This window comes from Spermophilus citellus (genome assembly GCF_964194105.1).
Source record: "Spermophilus citellus genome assembly, chromosome: 2".
NCBI classification, from domain to species: Eukaryota; Metazoa; Chordata; class Mammalia; order Rodentia; family Sciuridae; genus Spermophilus; species Spermophilus citellus.
The window spans coordinates 141,711,384-141,732,840 of NC_138183.1; the positions used below are offsets into that span (position 1 = coordinate 141,711,384).

The 21,457-nt window shown below is 34.4% G+C and overlaps 1 protein-coding gene across 1 annotated transcript in view; it reads left to right on the top strand.

The window, feature by feature from the left end:
- The window catches only part of LOC308641616 (uncharacterized protein), a gene marked incomplete at both ends in the record, with an annotated part of 43,942 nt that extends 31,620 nt beyond the window's left edge, over positions 1–12,322 (top strand). The window contains 2 exons of the mRNA XM_081280272.1: positions 79–371; positions 11,382–12,322. Coding sequence (XP_081136398.1) covers positions 79–371; positions 11,382–12,322 — 1,234 coding nt within the window. The remainder of the gene's footprint in view (positions 1–78; positions 372–11,381) is intronic.
- Between the last annotated feature and the right edge of the window lie 9,135 nt (positions 12,323–21,457).

Below are 21,457 nucleotides of genomic sequence, written 5' to 3' on the forward strand. Positions count from 1 at the left end.
TGGTGGCGGCTGGGGACCCCTCTGTATCCTGTGACCCCACCTCGCTCTGCCCGACCTGGACCTGGGACACTCCCACAGTGCTAGATGGATTCCCACAGACTCCACCACCACCCCCAGGTCACCTGTCACCTCCCTGGAGGCAGCAGCCTCGGTCCTCGCTGGCAGCCCTTCCTTCTCTATCCTGCCCACTCAAACTGCTCTTTCCACCTGGAGTGGACCCTGGGCCCCCCAGTCTCTCTCCGCCTCGGCTCCCCCCGAGAAGATGTCACCTGTGCTGACCGTCCTGCCTTCCTCCTGCCGCTCTGCCGGGAGGACAGCCACTCCTCCTTGCAGGTCCTCGCTCTCCAGCCTTCTTCTAGAAGGCCAGCGCAGTGAGGCCCAGGGAGGGAGGTGGACTCACCTGCCCGGCAGATGGCGGTCCTCACCTGCCCACTGCTGCCAGCTACACCTCCACTGCCCAGGTTTGGGGTCGAGCCCTGCCCAGCAGCTTCCCCTTGTCCGACCAGCCGCCACGTCCTGAAACCAAAAGTTCCCGGGATGAATGTCTGGCTCCCCTCCTCTCCAGCCCTAGCTCAGGCCCAAGGCCCCTGCCTATGTTGCCCTGCTTCCCTGGGAGCCCACCCTTCTCCTCCTGGGCTCCCAGGCCCCACCGCCCCTGCTGCCCGAGCTAGCCCCTCAATCCTTCCCCACTCCCGCCAGACTCCAGACAGCCAAGGTGCTCCTTGGCCCCCACGACTCTCCTCCGGCACCCCATCTTCCCCAGTTTCCCCGTCCCCACCCCACCCCCCTCCCTCCCCACCCCCCTCCCTCACCCTCTCCATTTATTTGTTAATGATCATTTGGGTCATTTTAGCTATTACAAATAAAGTGCTATGAACTTTCATGTCGGGTTTTATGTGGACAACATATATTGGTATTTCTTTTGAGCAAATACTACAAGTAAAAAACATGGATTGTATGATAGGTACATACCTATTTTTAAAACTGCCAAACTATATTCTGATGTGGAAAATTTTACATTTTCAGTATTTATGCAAGAGAGTTACAATTGGTCTATATCATCACCCAACATTTGGTTTTATATTTTTTATTTTAATTTTAGGAATTGAAATCTGTAGAAATTAATGTCTCATTTTTTTTTACTTGTCCTCCTAACAAATGATACCAAACTAATGATATTAATGTTTTCATGTGCTTCTTGTTCATTTACTTATTTGGGAAGTGTCCAGCTAAATTCTTCTGCACATTTTGTTACTGAGTTTTTGAGTTCTTATTATTGAATTGTACTTAACTATTTATTCTGGGTTTACTCTCTTTCTGGATGCAAGACCTCTATCACATGTGTGTCCTGCAAATATTTTATCCTAATCTCTGACTTGCTTTTCCTATTTTAAATAGTGTGTTGTTTAAATAGAAAGTTATTTAATTTTGATGTTTAATTTATCATTTTTAAATTATGTATTTGTGTAATCCTCTGGAAAGCATTTATATACTTCAGAGTTACAAAATACCTTCTCAGAGGTTTTTTTTCTCTAAAATTTTTATAGTTTAGGTTTCACAATTGGGTCTACAACCCATTTTGAGTAAATATTTATACAAGCTTTTAAGAGTCCTCAGGGGCTCTTCTTTTAAGAGTCCTGAGGGTCTGGGGATGTAGCTCAGTGTGGATGCACAAGGCTCTGGGTTTGATCCCAAGTGCTACACACACACACACACACACACACACACACACGTATAATATCCTCAGGGAGTTATTTTATTGTTGTTTTTGACCAGATTTCTTTTTTTTAAATGGGTCGGGCGATCACTGGATTTCTGATTGTCATTACTGAGACTGGTGGGCATTGCTGGTCATATTTATAATGGTTCATGTCAACATCATTGTTTCTGGACATCAGAAGTAATATAAATGATCATATATAAAACATTATTATTTTTCCAGCTTTACAGAGGCACAATAGTTTTGAACTGTGAAATATGAATCAGAAAAATCTACCAAATGAACTAGATAGTACATCCACACACACAAAAAAAATTTTGATTTTTTGAGTATTCATTTCACTTAGACAGTGAATAAAATAAAAGAAAAACCACAGAACGAGTAATAGATCTGTGAAGGAATATAAACAGAAACAAATCATCCCAACTGAATTTTAAATTGATAATATAAGCACAGTGGTGGGGGAAATAGCTTTGGGTTGTAACTTAATCATGTTGTTTTAACATTGTTTCTTCAAGTCAAAGAAAAACAAAAACAAAACTAAACAGACACACACAAAAAAAGAAAACCTTGTCAACCAATACATAGCTTTCCTAATAGGTGTTTTGTTGCTTTTTGTTTGTTTGTTTGTTTTTTAGTTTTTGTTTTTTCTTCCAATGTTCTGGGTTAACACAGGTCTCCAATAGTAGTAAAACAAAAGCAAATGAGAGCCAAAGAAGAAGAAAGAAAATAATCAAAACAAGAGCATAACTAATCAAAACAAATGAAGAAATGAACAAGAAAAATAAATTAAATAAATTTTTAAAATATAATTAATAAATTAATTATAATAAAATTAATAAAAACCAAACAGAAAACAAACAAACTTCTTTGTTTCTGAGATCAATAAAAATCAATGTCCTTCTAAATAGACTGATCAGCAGAAGAATAAAAAGATAAATTGCCAATATAAAGAATGAATGATGTAACATCTGCAAATTGTACACATTTAAGAATGAATAATATGAGTAATTATGAAACATGACTGAGCATGATTGAGAAATTTCTGGAATGCAGATGAACATAGATAATACTGTGATGGATACAAACAACCAAAATTCACTGAAATGGAAGTGGATAACTAGGATTTCCCTCTATCTTTTTAATTGAATTACAAAATCTTCATACAAAGAAAATGAATCAGATTGTTTTTATAGTAAATTCTATTAACCAGTAAAGGAAGCAGAACTACCAACTCTACAAATGCAGTTTCAAAAACTTGGAAAAAGACTTCCTACCAAGTTCTATGAAGCTAGAATACCCCTGATATCTAAACCTTATAAAGACATCACATAAGGGAAAACTGTAAGCAAACTTCTGCCTTGAATAGATGTGAAATTCTAAAAAAAACAGATCTAATATGTTAAGGAGAAATATGTTATGTTAAAGTGTAGTTTATTCCAAGGAATTAATATTGGTTTAACTTTTTTTATTTTTTTGAATATCAATGTAATTGATAATGTTTTTAAAAACTAAAAAAATTCAATAACAAAAAGATAAAACTCAGCATTATTTTCTGATTTAATTGGAAAAGCTCTTAATGAACTAGAGAAATTCTTTATTCTGAAAAAGAAAAAAAACAGAGTGAATGTCATATTTAATTATGAATGACTGAATGATTTCTCCCTGAGACTAAAAGCAAAAATATAAGCATTCTTCACTCCAATCAACAAGTTTGCTGGAGATTCCAAGCATTTCAGTAAGTAAAATAAAAAATAAAAGATACCAATGTTGGAAATGAAGAAGTATAACTATAGAAAAATCTACTGAAATCCTCCAAACCACTGTTGGAAATAATGGGTACATTTAGCAAAACTTCAGGGTATTAATATACAAAAATAAATTGTGTTTCTACATACTAACAAGAAACCACTAAATCTTAATATAAAAATAAATCTATTTATGGTAGCATCAACACATGGGAAATATTTAGGTATATAGCTGACAAAACATGTATTAAAAACTCTCTATACTGAGAAGACAAAATATTGCTGAGAATAGATGTCAAAAAAGGTGTGGTGTGCCATGTTCGTGTATTCTTATTATAATGCTCTTCAAATTGATCTTAACATTCACTATGATCACTAAACCTACCCAATGTGAAAACCTATTATAAAGTTGCTGTCATAAAGACAGGAGTTTGGCATCAAGATTCACAAGTAGACAACAGAAAAGAACAGACAGTCTAGAAATTGATCCACACAGATATAGATAACCAATGTTTTACAATAGCACAAAGGCATCTTAGTGATCAAAAGGTAGTCTTTTCAACAAGTATTATTAGAACCAATTAAGTGATGCAAAAATTAAACTTTGATCCATACTTGACACACACATGATGGATAGAATACCTAAATGTATAACCTGAAACTGAGGTTTCTCGAAGAAAGCTTTCATAAAAATTTCTGTGACCCTGGTTTGGGCAAGTATGTGTTGGATATAACACTCAAGGCACAACCCTTAAAAAACATAATGATAAACTGGGCTTCATTAAAATCTTGAATTTTTATCACTCAAAAGGCATTCAAAGGGGAATGAAAACAAGCCATCGACAGTGAGAAAATATTTCACATCACTTAACTGACAAGTAACATATTCAGAATATATAAAGATATTAAGACTACATTAAAAAAGAAAAAACTTTAGAAATGGAGCAAACTGGACAGACATTTTACTAAAAAATATATAACAGTTAGAAAAATCTTACAAAGACACAAAAATTACTTTTAACTTTACTTGGATATCTTGAAAATTTAGATTATTTTAAAAGTTTTATACTTAGCAAAAGCATTCTGGTTTCTCTGTTTCAATGTGCATTAATGTAGAAAGGAGCTCTGAGAAAGACATGCTGAGAAAAATCAATTATCACCACTGTTATGAAACAGAGTACAGGGAAAAAACAACAAAAAGTATACAATGTTCTTATGAAAAGACAGGAACTGTGCTAGGGACCTTGCAGGTGTAATGCTATTTATTGTTCATAAGGCAATGGTATTTACATCTCCGTATTCTAGAGATGTGGAGAACTAAAATAATTTTTCCTAGTCACCTAGCAATAATGAAGTTGACCTGGGATTTGAATCTAGAAATAAAATGTCACATCACAATTTAAGTGCTTAAAGATAGAAGTAATTATTGCATTAAACTTAAATTTCTGATTGTATGATGTATGAGTTCAACTAGTCAGACTATCATCTCCAGCTTTTACAGAGGAATGCATGAAACACAAATTATTGAAAACACAACAGAGTGATCAGCAGAGAAGACTCTAGGGTTTTTCTTGCAAACCTTTTCATAGTTTGGGAATTTGAGTAACTCTGACCACTACACTTAATCATGAAATCCACCTAATGTAGATCAATCATAGTCCTCTGCTACCCTGGCCCTAGTGTTGGAACTGATGAGTTTAATTTAAGCTATTCTATTACTTTGCCAAGATTCTTCACATTAAATCAAAGGAAGACAATCACCTGATCTTGAAACAGTTGTTAATAATACCCCTAAGGTCTGCAATTCAGTGACTTCATATTTATTTTAAAGTTGCTAACCTACCATGAGTGACATATAACTCATCAGAATATGTTGTGGTTCACTAAAACCTGTTAATCGCACTGTGCTGTTGAACCACCCATATCATCTAGAAGCTTGTAAGAAACAAAGATGTCAAACTCCTTTCAGAGAGCTTGATCAGAATGTGCATTTTGACAAGTCCTTGGCTTATCATGATGGTCCAAGCTTTATTACTAATTAGTAAGTTTAGAGTTGACAGGAATCTACTTGAATGGAAATTAGACAATTGGGGAAATTATCAGTGGTAATAATTATCAGCTCTTTTCTCAAGAGTTTATTCTCAGAGAAATGAAAATCCTTGGAGAATATTTGTCCCCTTAATGCTTGTTACATGGCAAATCTAAACTCTGTACAATGCTTCATGGCACATCAATCTGGAGTTTGTAAAAGGTGAGTTTGAAGCCAGTCTGAAGCTGGGAAGCACAAACTGAAAAGTTAAACTTGGAAGTGCTGACAGGTTTGTGGACAAGCTTCGAAGTACCTGAGATGGAGATCCAGGCTCAGCCCTTTCAGCACTGAAGACTGCAGCATGCTGGGTACCTGGGACTGCGAACATCAGGCTAGAGCTCTTTTCCTCCAAGTCAAAGAGGACACTGGAAATCAAAGTTGGCCTTGAGGTTTCAGGCAGAAGAGAGGTGAGTGTGTTCATTCACCTGTATTTGGAGACTCCTTGGTCTGGGAGTAAGTGCTGTGAACATTTAGGAATATATTCCCCAATAATAAAACTCATTTATTTAATTATTTATATTTTCACAAAATGCTTTTTTATCTTCCTATGATATGCCAGATGTGTGTTAGTTAGTCAGGAAATGAGGGAGAATAACTCTAATCATTATCTAGAATATAATGTAGTTCACAGTTTTTTTAAAAAATGTGCTGTTTATCTCCAGGTGTGGCGCCTGTAGTCCTGGCTCTTGGGAGGCTGAGAATCACTTGAGTCCATGAGTTGGAGCATTTTGTGTAACAGTGAGATCTTGTCTAATTCAAAATAAATAAGTAAGTAAATAAATGCTGTTTAGAAATTATAACATTCTGAGCATTAATAGGAAAGCCTGCTCAATTACAAGAAATTGAAGAATGTTTCTATCATGACTACAATTTTAAGTTATCATAACTGATTTGATAGCTCAATTTATTTTATTTTATTTTATTTTTGAAGAGTTAAAATGTCTAAACATCATCCTCAAAGATGCTGATTTCCTATATCTAGTATAAGGAGAGCAAGGTATAAGGATTCAAGAAGTAAAACATCCAGAACCTCTCTATCTGTGTTAAGAAAATTTTGAAAGTTGACAAATAGAGTTTTGAGAATATTTTTTAAAGTTCCAGAAGCTATTAAGGACACATTTAGAATAGAATTCGAATGTCAATTATTAGAATGAGAAAGGAAGGGGTGGTACCAGTTTAATTCAGGTACCTTCACATGTGATGTGGAATGTTGATATGATATTCAAAGTTGTTAGTTCTAGAGACACCAATATGAGCAAATTTTTAGAGTTACAGACATAATCTTCAGGAGAACTGGAAAAAAAAATGTTTACTTGAGCTTTTCTACAGAGAATAAGTTGTCTCTGGAGAACAGGGCTAAGAACACAGGGAAGTGATTCAGGAACTTCTATTTCTATTTGTACACACATTTACATATTTTTTTAAAAAATTATAATTGTATATGGACAGCATGCCTTTATTTTATTTGTTTCATTTTTATGTGGTGATAAGGATTGAACCCAGTGCCTCACACATGCTAGGCAAGTGCTCTGCCACTTAGCTATAGCCCCAGCTGTATATTTTTATATTCATAATTTTTAGTTAATACCACAATCTTCCAACAATCTCTGACTCTGAGGATGAATCATACTGAGAAGCCCCTCAATTAATAGTCTTTGTTCTCAAAGATGTTGTATGTGTGTGTAAAGCAATCAGTCCTATAATCAAGCCTTATCCACAATCATATTATGAGACCCTGTGCCACCAGCCTTTATGGAATAAAAAACTCTGTTCATGTCAAGTCAATATTGAGTAACTGTAATATTGGCTTTAACATAAGAGTCCCTGAAGCGAGACGAGTTGGATGCTACAAAGCTGGGTATTTACTAATCCTATATGTGGATGTTCCATGGGGACAGATTCAGGGAGAAAGGATATAAGGCATGAACTTGAAATATCCCAACAACACAATTAGTGAATCAGAGTTAATTGAAACATGTATACTGTGAAATCTCATGACCAGAAAACTGATTATATTTAAATTCCATTGGAAATGTTATACAAACTGATCATATTCTGTATTATGAAGAAAACCTCAGCAACTTACAATTACTTATATAACTCAGAGTATATTCAGTGACCAAAATGAAATCAAGAAAGACATTTTTAAAAAGAAATAGAAAAAAAAACCTGTAAACATCTATAAAAATTTGTGTCTGTTCTATTTACATGAAAAAATGAAACAGAACTTATAGAATATTTTAAACTGATAAGTCATAAGTTTGATGTGTTAAAATTTGTGAGAAACTGCTAAAGTGAGGCTTTGAGGTAAACTCATAAGTTAAATATATAGAAAATAAAATCATAAAGATTATTAATAAAAATAATTATAATTTAGAAAATATAAATAATTTAAATAAAAATATAACTCATAAAATCAATACTGCAAAAGTTTATTTTAATTGAGTAGTAAGACTGATAAGCTTTGATCATGACAAAAATAGAAGAATCTTAACTTACTTGTTTCCAGAATGAAGAAATAGGAATCACTGTGTAGTCTACAAATTCTTTTTTTAATGTTAAAAAAATCATTATGAAAAACATAATGCAATGCATTGTATAATTTGTAAGGTAAATATTTTTTTTATTTCAACTTAGGAAAGTTGAGAAGAAGGATAAAATCTGAAGAAATGATACTTAATGAAATATGATATGTCAAGAGCTTTATAATGTTTTGAACAACCAATGAAAAAAATTAAATAAATAAATAAATAAATAAATTCAATCCTTTATTAAAAATTTGCACACAGAAAACCACAGGTCTAGATTGCTACACCAGTGAATATGTCTATAAATTTGGTCTCTAGTTTTGAAATACATTCCCAAAGGTGAAAATGTTAATGCAGTTCATTTTATTTCCTATGTTTATGGTTTGCACCTTTTTAATGCTTGGTAGTAATGCTTTTTAGTGACTAATAGTATTCCATTCTATACATATACCACAATTCATCTTTCAATACATCCTGAATTAACATTTAGGTCACTGCTAATTTTTGATTGGTGTGAATTAAATTGCCAAGAACTCTTTGTTCAAGAGTTTGCATAGGCAATTGTTTTATATATTTCTTAAGTAAACATTGAGAAGCAGAGTTGTTAAATTATATAATTATTTTCTTTTTAAATTTACAAGAACATGCCAAGCTGTTTTCCAAAACTGACTTTGTATGAAAAGCACTGTTCTTCCTCAGAAAAACTTGGTATCTCCAGCTGAATTCATTTTGTTTTGTTTTTGATGTTTTCCATTTACCTGGATTTTTAGTGTTTCTTTATTATGGTGTGGATTTATTCCATTGATGATAAAGTACAATGGATATATTTCATACTCTCTTTATCTAGTTATATATATTTTCCTATATCTGTTCATATTTCACTTTTTTTTACATTTGGTTATCTTTTGTTATGGTTTAGATGTGAGATGTCCCCCAAAAGCTCATGTGTGAGACCATGCCAAAAAAAAAATAAAAAAGGTTTAGAGGTTTATATAAGAGCCTGAACCTAATCAGTGCATTAATCCCCAGATAGGGATTAACTAGGTGTTGACTGTAGGCAGATAGGGTGTCACAGGAGGAGGTGGTCCCTGGGGGCTTGCTTTTAGAGTATTGATTTTATTCTCACTGAGCAGAGATCTCTCTGCTTATGTTGTCCTAGCTGCTTTCCTCTTCTGCACCCTTTCACCTTGATGTTCTGCCTCACTTCTAGCACAGAGCAATGGAGTTGGCTGTCTTTGGGTAGAGACCTGTGAAACTGTGAGCTCCCAGATAAACTTTTTCTCCTCTAATTGTTTTAGTTAGTTTTTTTTTTTTTTATTGTAGCAATGCAAAAGCTGACTAAAACATCTTTATAATAAAAATTATATATTATTTACATATTTTAGGAAACATTCTTTTTCCAGACGTATGTATTACCTTGAGCTTGCCTTTTCATTTTATTGGCAGTATCTTTAATTTTGTTTTAAATGTTGATGAAATGCAATTGAACTATTTCTTATGAGGTTTTTTGGAGTTCTTTGTTTATTTGTTTCTGTAATTTATGTGCACATATGTTCTTTTTAAGAAATTGTGAGCTATTTCAAGATCTCAAGAATTTTCTTCTGTGTTTTTTTTTTTTTTTTTTAAACTGGATGCTTCATAGTTCAGCTTTTGTCTTCAATCTGCTTCATTTCAGATTGAGTTGAAATTTTTAGATTTTCCATATTTCTAATTTTTTGTAATTCAATTCTAATCCATTTGGAATTTTACTTTTGGTGTATGTAAAATAGTAAATGTGAGAAATAGAAAGTCTATTGGTCCTTTTTCTGAATATAGTCTTAATTGTTTCTAATTGTAGCCATTTTAATTCTAGCCCTTCTTTTTGATCATCCCAATTTTAAAATTAGCCAATTGCATAGATCATAACCATGAGCTACAATGAAGGGCAGCGCTAAGTTAGGGATGTGAAAAGACAGACTGCCCCCCGAGGCAGCTTGCTTGCTAGGTTCTGGTAGCACACCCTTCGGGCGGGGGTAAATGTCTTCCTTGCCCACCCACTTTTCTGCACACGTTTCATTTCTTGTGGCACCCCAGTATTTCTTTTTTTTTTTTTTTAAAGAGAGAGTGAGAGGGGAGAGAGAGAGAGAGAGAGAAAGAGAGAGAGAGAGAGAGAGAGAGAGAGAGAGAGAGAGAGAGAGAATTTTTAATATTTATTTATTTTTTTAGTTCTCGGCAGACAGAACATCTTTGTTGGTATGTGGTGCTGAGGATCGAACCTGGGCTGCACGCATGCCAGGCGAGCGCGCTACCGCTTGAGCCACATCCCCAGCCCGCACCCCAGTATTTCTAACAGTTTAAGTCACCTATTTATTATTCAAGGAGAAAAGGGATAAATTTTTAAATTCTATAATTCTGAATTTTGTGCACCTGCTTTGTACTTGCTTCTAATTCACAGAAGTTGAATGACTAGAAAGGAAAAAATGAGATTCTGAGGTAGCTGATTCTACAATTTGTAATCAGCAATTATCACTTATTTTCCAATTGGTAGACTTAAAAGTCTCCACCAGTTTTATTACAAGGTAGGTAGTATTGTTCTCTCTTACGGATTTGAAATCCGAAGCATGAAGACATCATCTTACTTGCTCAAACGATGTCAGGTGGTAAGTGTGTGAACACAGGACTTTGACCCTAAGGCCTGGCCATTTAACCTCTAGTCATCTGCTTCCCTCAAAGGAAAGCAAAGGTATTTGGTCCCTGAATCATTAAATAGCTAACTGTGAGACACTCCACTTGGTGATATACATGATAGACTTTATAGATCATGCTTCATCTTAATATATTTGAAAACCTCAATATTTTGTGTAGAAACCTTATTTGTTGATACTATGTTAAAAATAATTGAAAACTCTGATGTATGTCCACCCCTACCTGAAATTAATTTTAGGTTATTAAACGCCATAGCAGTCAAGCAGGGCTTATTCTTTTCAAATTGTTACTTTCCCAGCTTCACTTATTCACAGTTGCTTCTCTAACTACATTTTCAGGTCTTAACCTAGAAATATTAGCTTGAGAATATTGAAATTATACACTTGGAAGGTTTTCAATTATTATGAACATAAGTTAAATATTTTATATAAAATATTTATTGTGTTTGAAAGAAAGTTTAAAATATTGAATTGCAACAAATTTTATTTAAACAAATTCATCCAGAGTGAAATAATCACATAGAAATCAAGGAGCACCCTCCTGCACAAAGAGAATAGCAATCAAGTAAATCCATCAACCATGTTTTTCTGTCTCCTTCAGAAATTAAACAGAGGACATGGCAACAGGAAATCACTCCACAGTAGCTGAGTTTCTCCTTGCTGGGTTAACTGACAAACCAGAACTCCAGCTGCCCCTCTTCCTTCTCTTCCTAGGAATCTATGTGCTCACAGTGGTGGGGAACCTGGGCATGATCACACTTATTCGGTTCAGTTCTCACCTGCACACCCCCATGTACTATTTTGTCAGCAGTCTGTCCTTGATTGATTTGTGCCATTCTACTGTGATCATCCCCAAAATGCTGGTGAACTTTGTGACAGAGAAGAACATCATCTCCTACCCTGAATGCATGACTCAGCTCTATTTCTTTCTCATCTTTGCCATCTCAGAGTGTTACATGTTGGCTGTAATGGCCTATGACCGCTATGTGGCCATCTGTAGCCCACTGCTTTACCATGTCATCATGTCCTCCCAGACCTGCCTTTCCTTGATTTTAGGGGTGTATATTATAGGTGCAGTTTGTGCATCAGCTCATACAGGTTGCATGATTAGGATTCATTTCTGCAAAATGGATGTGATCAACCATTATTTCTGTGATCTTATATCTATTCTAAAACTCTCCTGTTCTAGCACTTACATCAATGAATTACTGATTCTAGTCTTTAGTGGGATTAATATCCTTGCCCCCAGTATGACCATACTTAGTTCCTACATCTTCATCATAACCAGCATCCTGCACATTTGCTCCACTGAGGGCAGAGCCAAAGCCTTCAGCACATGCAGCTCCCACATCTCAGCTGTTGCTCTCTTCTTTGGATCTGCTGCATTCATGTACCTGCAGCCATCAGCAGTCAGCTCCATGGACCAAGGAAAAGTGTCCTCTGTGTTTTACACCATTATTGTGCCCATGCTGAACCCTCTGATCTATAGCCTGAGGAACAAAGATGTCAATGTTGCCCTGAAGAAAATGCTGGAGAAAAGAACATTTCTGTGAGGAGAAATAACATGAAGAATATTTATTATATCTAAATCTTTGGCTATTACATTATACAAATTGATATATTTCATCTTATTCTATCTATCATTATTCTCCTTCTATGGGCTTAATTTATTTTTTCTGTGACCTTATTAATGTCATTTATCTTTAGGTTTTTTTTTCTCATAAGTATCACTGAGACACAAATTAGTAAAATATAATGCCATGTATACATGAAACCACCCATCCATCTCCATTACCCTCTCCATTTTTCCCATGTTTTTGATGAAAAACATAATCCTCAGCATAATTAAAACACCATCTTCCAGATGTGTTTACCAATCTATTTTCCTCTATGCACTCAAAAAATCACACAAATCATATCAATAGTATGTCTGTTATCTTTAGCATTTGCATATATTCCACCTAAAAAAGTTTTTTTTTCTACCATATTCTATTCATGCATTTTCTTTGAGAATTTCTCTTCTACTATTTTCCTTAAAAAATAAAACTTAATCAAAAATCAAAATATGAATGATAGATCCATGTCCATATTGTGATTATGCCCAATCCAATATACCTTGCTTTATTGTTTATTATTCTAGTTTTAGAATAACTGCCTGCTATTGTCCAGTTCTTTACTGGACTATAACCTCCAAAAAGGCAGTGTTCTGCACATATTACTCAGGCTTCAGCTTCAGTAGCTAGATCCCTAGTAACCCCTGGATAATTTTCTCCTATAAAATATTTATATGAAAGTCAATATATATCCTGTATAGTTGTTACTCATGAACCCATTCAAGTACTACACACCACTTTTTTGTTATTAAGTCAAATAAATTATGCCTAAGTTTTCAAGAATATTCAAGATAATTGGTATCATCCTTAGTTATTTCTAAACATCAATTTAGAAATATTTGTCTTGAGTTACTTATGCAATAAATCTTAGCACCAGTGTGAATTCTAGGATACTAAGTCCTTAGATCCCATTGATAACCAAGAATTCTCTCAAGCAAGTCTAATTTATTCTTGAATTCAGACATGCACATGAGACACAAAATTTTCAATAGACTTGAAATCCAATGAGCCAACATGATAAATCATGTGGCAGAGTGATGTCTGAGACCCAAACAACACAGTGAATACTACTATACCCACTGCAGGAAACAACACCACCCACACAGGCAAGAAGAAATTCCTGTTCTCTTTAGACTTAAGAGGGAGGGTACTAACTAAGTAAAAATAAAACCTTTGTTTGCTGTATCCAAGGATTATTATATTTATCTTCTTTCCCATTTTCTTTTTGTCTTTTGAGGGGTGATAGAAGTGATTAAGTTTCTCTGCTTGTCTTCCAGCTTACCTAAAATGCAGCCTGTTTTTATCTATATCTTTGTTCACAGACCTTTACGTATTCAATTTGTATTATGTTGAAACCTTCAGCTGGAGGGAAGATAGGAGAATAAGTCTGACATATAAAAGGCAGGTTCCTGGCCATTCTAAAACTAACACAGTGCACTAATAATATAGAGTAAACTACATCAGGAGCTCCATTATCCATGGACTTTATCTCTGAGTCATCAAAACTCCTGGTGTGAATCCCTTAATCCTATTTACGATTGAGTTAAATGATTTCTCTAAACAAAACCAAACTATTGGTTTACTTGTTATTACAAATGTAAGTCCAGATAACTAATGCAAAATGTGTCAAAATGATAGAGAAAAGTATACTTTAAAAGCTAAAAGAACTTAAACATCATTTCTTAAGAGAATACATTTTTGATACTTGAACTAAATTACTTTATACACCGTCCCTCTCTTCTTGCTTTTAGATTACTGCCTCCTTTTCTTTTAATTAGTTATACATGACAGTAGAATACAGTTTGATACATTGTATATAATGGAATATAATTTCTTATTGTTCTGGTTATACATGATGTAGAATCACACAAGTTGTATAGTTATATATGTACATAGGGTAATAATATCTGATTCATTGTACTATCTTTCCTGCACGCATACTTCCTCTCCTCCCTGCATTCTCTTCCACCTAAAGTAACTCTATTTTTCCCTAGCCTCCATAGTGAGTTAGCAAAATGTTTTCTCTGATATGCATTATGTTTTTGTCATATTTTTAAATTAACTGTATTTTAGAACAATTTTAAATTTATTGAAGTATTTTGATGATTTTTACAGAGCTCCCATTTACTGGTGTACCCTTTCCCCTATTACTTACATCTTACATTATTATGCTACCTTAGTAACAACTAATGAACCATTATTGATGTAGTATTATTAATGAGGGTCTATATTTATTCCTTAGTTTTTCTTATTTGTTTCAATTGACAAAAAAGTATATATTTACTGTATATAACTTGATGCTTTGATATGTATGCACATTACAGAATGGCTAAATGAAGCTAATAAACATAGTCACTGTCTCACATGCTTATAATTTTCATGATGAGAACATCTAAAAATATTCTTTCTATTTTTATTGGTTCTTTTTAGTTATACATAACAATACAATGCATTTTGATATAATTATACAAACATGGAATATATTTTATGATAATTAGGACCCAATTCTTATAGATGTCCATAATGGTGGGATTCACTGGGTTATTTTCATATGTGTACACAGGAAAATTATGTCAAATTCATTCCACACCACTGTCTTTCTTTTCCTATGCCTGCTCCGTGTATACAACATTTTGGTATTAACTGTAGTCATTTTGCTGCAAAACAGGTCTCCCAACTCAGGATATGGTTGTGTAACAACTGCTCAGACTCAAGACGCAGTTAACTGAGGTGCAAGCTGATTTTTTTTTTAAATTTTTTTCTTCTGTAAATTGCTTGCTTGCTAACTGGAAAATTCCAGCCCTGCGTATGTCCCACTAATATTGTTTTAACTTCTGTGATTGACTTGCTTGCAAGAGTTTCTCGCTTCTTAAAATGATCCCCATAATTCCATACCTATATATTTACCTATGGGAAATGAAAGCATATGTTTATAAAAATACTTGTACAAGAATATTCACAGTTTATTTGTAGTAGTGTAATACATATGTTCCCTGATGTGTGATATTTACACTTATGTTTTTTTGATGTTGTGACGGTGTGGAAGAAATTTGCATTCAGTAGAAACCATGCTTTGAATTTTGGATTATCATCTTTTCCAGACCCGCTGACATGTAGTACGACATTCATGGTGCTAGGCAATGTCAGGAAACTGCAGCTCCCAGTTAGCTATATAATCATAAAGGGATACAAGCAATACTTCTTGGTGTGCTGTGCTGCTAAGCTAGGATGGTCAGTAGCTTAGGTATACCAAATACTGTGTTTTTTACAATATTTTCAATTTGTTATGAGTATATCAGATGTAACCCCATGGTAAGCCAAAGAGTATCTCTAACTGGAAATGACACAAATGTCTATCACTATAAAACACTTGTAGCCACAAGTGCCCATTACATTGCCCATCCAATGTAATGCTACTCGTTAATCAAAGCAATTAACAACTGATACATGTGCAGCAACACAAGGGAATTTCAGAAAAGTACCTCTATACAATCTGTTAATATAAAACCATAGAAAATGCAAATAAATCGCCAGGCTTGGTGGCGCATGCCTTGTAATCCCAGCAGCTCAGGAGGCTGAGGCAGGAGGATGGCGAGTTTAAAGCCAGCCTCTGCAAAAAGGAGGCACTAAGCAACTCGGTGAGACCCTGTCTAAATAAAATATACAAAATAAGGCTGGGGATGTGGCTCAGTGTTCGAGTGTCTCTGAGTTCAATCCCCAGCACCTCCCAAAAATAGAAAATACAAACAAATTTATATTGACCGAAAGCAGATAATTGTGTACCTTTGAACAGGAATGGTAGATTGTCAAGTGGCAGATTACCATCTATAAATGGTGACTATGTTCATTACTTTTATTGTACTGATGATTTCATGTTATATGTGCTTATGTATACACACTTACACAGGTGATGATGGTTTTTGGTATGTGTATATACACACCACATATATTCATTTATATATAAATTTATGTTTATGCAAATACACAACTTACCAAGACACCAATAGGTCTCCTACACACTATTCTATACATGCCAGAGACAATAGTATCTCTGACTTACCAATCTTTTATTTGTACTCTGAAAATTCTCAAAAAGAATTTTAAAATTTTATAATTTATAATTTTAAGATTTTCTTCAAAAACAATAATAAAGTTTTTATCTGGGGATATAGATCATTGGTAAAGGGTTTGTGTGAGGTGGTAAAAGTGACACCCAGCACAAGATAAAACTAATAATGATGATAACAATAATAATAATACAATGGAAAATATGGACAATAATTGTATGCTAACTACATAATTGCACATAATTATGTCAACTATATCCCAATAAAACTCATTAATCTCAAATAAAAATTTGATAACCATTTTAAAGTAAATAAACAGGTTAAAAGCTATTGATTAATTGCTTTTTCTCATAATATATTATCTATACGTTATTATTTAAATATCTTTTTAATGTACATTCCCATGTAGTACTTAAATTACTGGGTATAGAAGGCTTTTCAATATTAATTACATTAAATGTCTCTTGTCAAGAATAATTTAGTACTTTATTTTGTATCCATATCAATTGATGCTTGCTGAGAGGAACACAAGATTAAATTCTGACAGCAGGAATGCAAAACATGAAGTCAGGTCTAAACATTTTAGGAATTTACATTTATGGTGATTCTATCATTGATGCTCAACTTTGTCCTCAATAAACCATGGGAGAGAGAAAAATGAATAGATCAGAACCTTCTTCATAAACACAGATCTGAAACCTGTCTCTAAATTGATGTGTTTACAGCTTCTAAGTTTTTATTTTATATGTAATTATCTTAGAAATGAAGGGAAGGAGAAGACTACCTACGAAAAATAGGTTTCTGCTCATATTGTAGGAAAAAGAGTTATCCAGAAAGGCAGAGGAAAAGACTGAAGACAAATTCTGCTCTGAATTAAAGTTTGGACAAGAACACTTATATAACAGCTGACCTTGCTGAAATCAGTGGATTCACAGACTGCTTCCTTTGTCTCAAGCATAATTGGGACAATTTTATTAATTCTACAAAGACAACTTAGCCATGGTCTTTGACCATGGAATTCACACATCAAGGGAAGAGCTGAACATAACATGGATTCATTCATAACAAAAAGTGTAATAACAATGGTAGGCACTTTTATACATCTGTTTATGTGTCAGGCATTAATTGAAACACATTAATCTATTAAGTCATCAAATTCTCCCCAAAGCAACCTCTAGAAAGGCTTTGCAGAACGGTCATATGCAAGTCACACCTTTAATAGTGAACAAAATATATCATGGAACAGAAGAAATGAAAGATGTTAATGTAGGCAAAGAGGTGAGAGAAAATAACTCCTTATGGTCATTAACAACCAGAAGAGAGGAGGTACTAGTGAAGCAACCTTAAACAAAAGTTCTGAAATTTCACAAGTAGGTGACACTATGTAAAGCTAAGGAGATTTAACTGTGGTAGTAACTGTAGACAATATGAATCCATTCAAGGTGTTAAAGCAGAGGAATTTCAAGTGAGATTAGTCTGCACTGAGAGTACTCATCAGACTATACATGACATTTGCATTTGTTGGAAATACTGAGCCAGCTCTGTCTGCACACTTTATCGATATAGAGCTTTGTATATTGGTCTAGGTCAGTCATCCTCAGAGGATTCCCCAAACCTGAAACTCACCTCATATATTAGATCTGTATATCTGGTTTACTTAGTTTATTTAACAAACATGAGAAGAAGCTGGAACAAAATCACAAGATGTCTAATTTCTCTATTCTCATTTATTCAACCGTATCAACATTTTCCCCCCTCAGGAGGCATTGTGTTTTGTTTTGTTATATGTTACCATGTTGGCTGATGAGTTTCAAAGTTCTTTTATTTTCTAAGCTTAAACTACACGTGCACAAGTCTATAAACATGCTAATCTACAGAAGATGGGAAGTGGCAGAGGGAAAGAGATCAGCTTCAGGAGCGGAGACTCCTTCAGAAAAGGATTCTTAGTCCAAGTGGAAAATAGACCCAAAACAACCTGAAGTGAAACTACAGATTAAGAACTATTTTATCCTATTGAATGGAAAACATTATGGGCAGCAGGATGCAACTGATATTCATGCACATAAAACACATGACCACTGGATGTATAAGTAAAACCCTGAGAATCTCAGTGTCCTCTGTTCACACCCAAATGACCATCATCACTTCACTTCTGCCCATCACCAAATTTCTCTAGCTAGTGACTTAATATCTAAGCAACCACTTATTTTTTGCCTCATGGTAATCTTAGTACAATGCTCTTTCTTGTGACCCTAAGAACCAAATATATATACACAAGCTTAGGCGAGTTGCCCTTCACTTCTGTGCTCCAAAGTTCAGATACTCACTCATCCTGTCCTTTAAACTGCCCACATATTAATCTTTAGTTGTTCTGTCAAGGATATTATATTTTCTAAACTTGTTTAAAGAAGAGTAAAAAATAAAATTGGGATAAAGTATGCACACAACTAATAAACAGGGCAAAAGTGAATACTTAGAAAATATTGCAAACTAGATTGTGTGCTCACCTCCCCTATATTGATTTCCTAAATGTACTTTTTTTTGGAATTAAAGAAAAAAGTATCTTTATATGAAAATGTCATGATTGATTGCATTTCTTAAAGGCCTCAGTGACCAATTAATTACAAATTAGCATTGATAAGAAAATTTAGTGAGTTTGTTAGATACAAAGTAAATATGCAAACAGTACCCTTTCTCCATATTAACAACATTGAGTTAAAAATGAAAATTAAATGATTCAACTCATGTTAGTGAAAAGGATTGCCATAAAAAATATTGTATGAATTTTTTCAAACAAATTTAAATAAAGTTGCAGAGACATATAAGGACAAAATTGTATAAAAACCAAAGATGAAAAGCAATTCTAAATGGAATCCCACTGACATATCTTGGAAAAATAAATAGCTTTAAAGGTAATATAGAAGAATAAAGTCTGAGAATAGCCTGGGCCATTTTGGGAGTGGTTTGCTCCACCAGATATTACAACTTACTTTAAAATTGCTTTAGCCAATCAGTATGATGTTGGCACAAAATAATCACATAAGTCAGTGAAACAATAAAGTCCAGAAATATTCACATTCTCCTCATCATTTTGGCTTGTTTCATTTCATTTGTTAAAGACAAGTATTACTTCATGATTTAAAAAAAATCTAATATGGATAATTAAATGATGATCCAATGGAATATTTTTTGTTTCTATGTGTATAAAATGTCTTGAAAAATGTTAGTTTTGTCAGATAAGCTTCTATTTTTCTGCATAGTTTTAAAAAAATAATTCCAAGGCTCATTGTCAAGTATCAAATAATCAAATATATCTTCAAGACCACATTCTTTTCTCTCCACAGAGGAAATTTAGGGTGTATCTTTCCCACTTATCATTAAGATTGCTTTGCATGGTTTCAGACTGCCTGGTCCTTTTTTTATAGACCTCAGTACAAAATGCAAAGGAAAGATTGCTCTGTATGTATTTAAGGATTTGTCTCTTTAAAAACTTAAGTGAAATCATTCTATACTCATTGTTCCTCAACTCTTTACTTTTTGAAAATATGAGCTTTTTTTAAAAAAAATCAAAGGCAACAGAAATACAGATTATTAAAAATAAAAGTTTTTCCTTGCAAGAGCTCATCTCCTCGCCTACTGCCAACTTCATTTCTCTTGCCAGAGTGAGAGTCTGGTGAAGATCATTCTAGTTCTTAGTTTTACAATATGCTTTTTTCTTGTACCTGTATAAATGGGTAATAATAAATATGCTGTTTTGAGTCACTATTTTTTGCCTTTAAGAATATATCATTGGTTTACTTCCACTTCTGTATATTCTTTTTTATTTTTATTGTTGGTTGTTCAAAACATTACATAGTTCTTGATATATCATTTTTCACACTTTGATTCAAGTGGGTTATGAACTCCCATTTTTACCCCATATACAGATTGCAGAATCACATCAGTTACACTTCCATTGATTTACATATTGCCATAGTAGTGTCTGTTGTATTCTGCTGCCTTTCCTATCTTCTACTATCCCCCCTCCTCTCCCCTCCCCTACCCTCTTCTCTCTCTACCCCATCTACTGTAATTCATTTCTCCCCCTTGTATTATTTTTCCCTTACCCCTCACTTCATCTTGTATACAATTTTGTATAACCCTGAGGGTCTCCTTCCATTTCCATGCAATTTCCCTACTCTCTCCATTTCCCTCCCATCTCTCATCCCTGTTTAATGTTAATCTTCTTCTCATGCTCTTCGTCCCAACTCTGTTCTTAGTTACTCTCCTTATAGCAAAGAAGACATTTGGCATTTGTTTTTTAGGGATTGGCTAGCTTCACTTAGCATAATCTGCTCTAATGCCATCCATTTCCCTCCAAACTCTATGATTTTGTCATTTTTTAATGCAGAGTAATACTCCATTGTGTATAAATGCCACATTTTTTTTTTTTATCCATTCGTCTATTGAAGGGCATCTAGGTTGGTTCCACAGTCTTGCTATTGTGAATTGTGCTGCTATGAACATCGATGTGGCAGTGTCCCTGTAGCATGCTCTTTTTAGGTCTTTAGGGAATAGACCCAGAAGGGCAATAGCTGGGTCAAATGGTGGTTCCATGCCCAGCTTTCCAAGAAATCTCCATACTGCTTTCCAAATTGGCTGCACCAATTTGCAGTCCCACCAACAATGAACAAGTGTACCCTTTTTCCCACATCCTCACCAGCACTTCTTGTTGTTTGACTTCCTAATGGCTGCCAATCTTACTGGAGTGAGATGGTATCTTAGGATGGTTTTGATTTGCATTTCTCTGACTGCTAGCGATGCTGAGCATTTTTTCATGTGCTTGTTGATTGATTGTATGTCCTCCTCTGAGAAGTGTCTGTTCAGGTCCTTGGCCCATTTGTTGATTGGGTTATTTGTTATCTTATTGTCTAATTTTTTGAGTTCTTTGTATACTCTGGATATTAGGGCTCTATCTGAAGTGTGAGGAGTAAAAATTTGTTCCCAGGATGTAGGCTCCCTATTTACC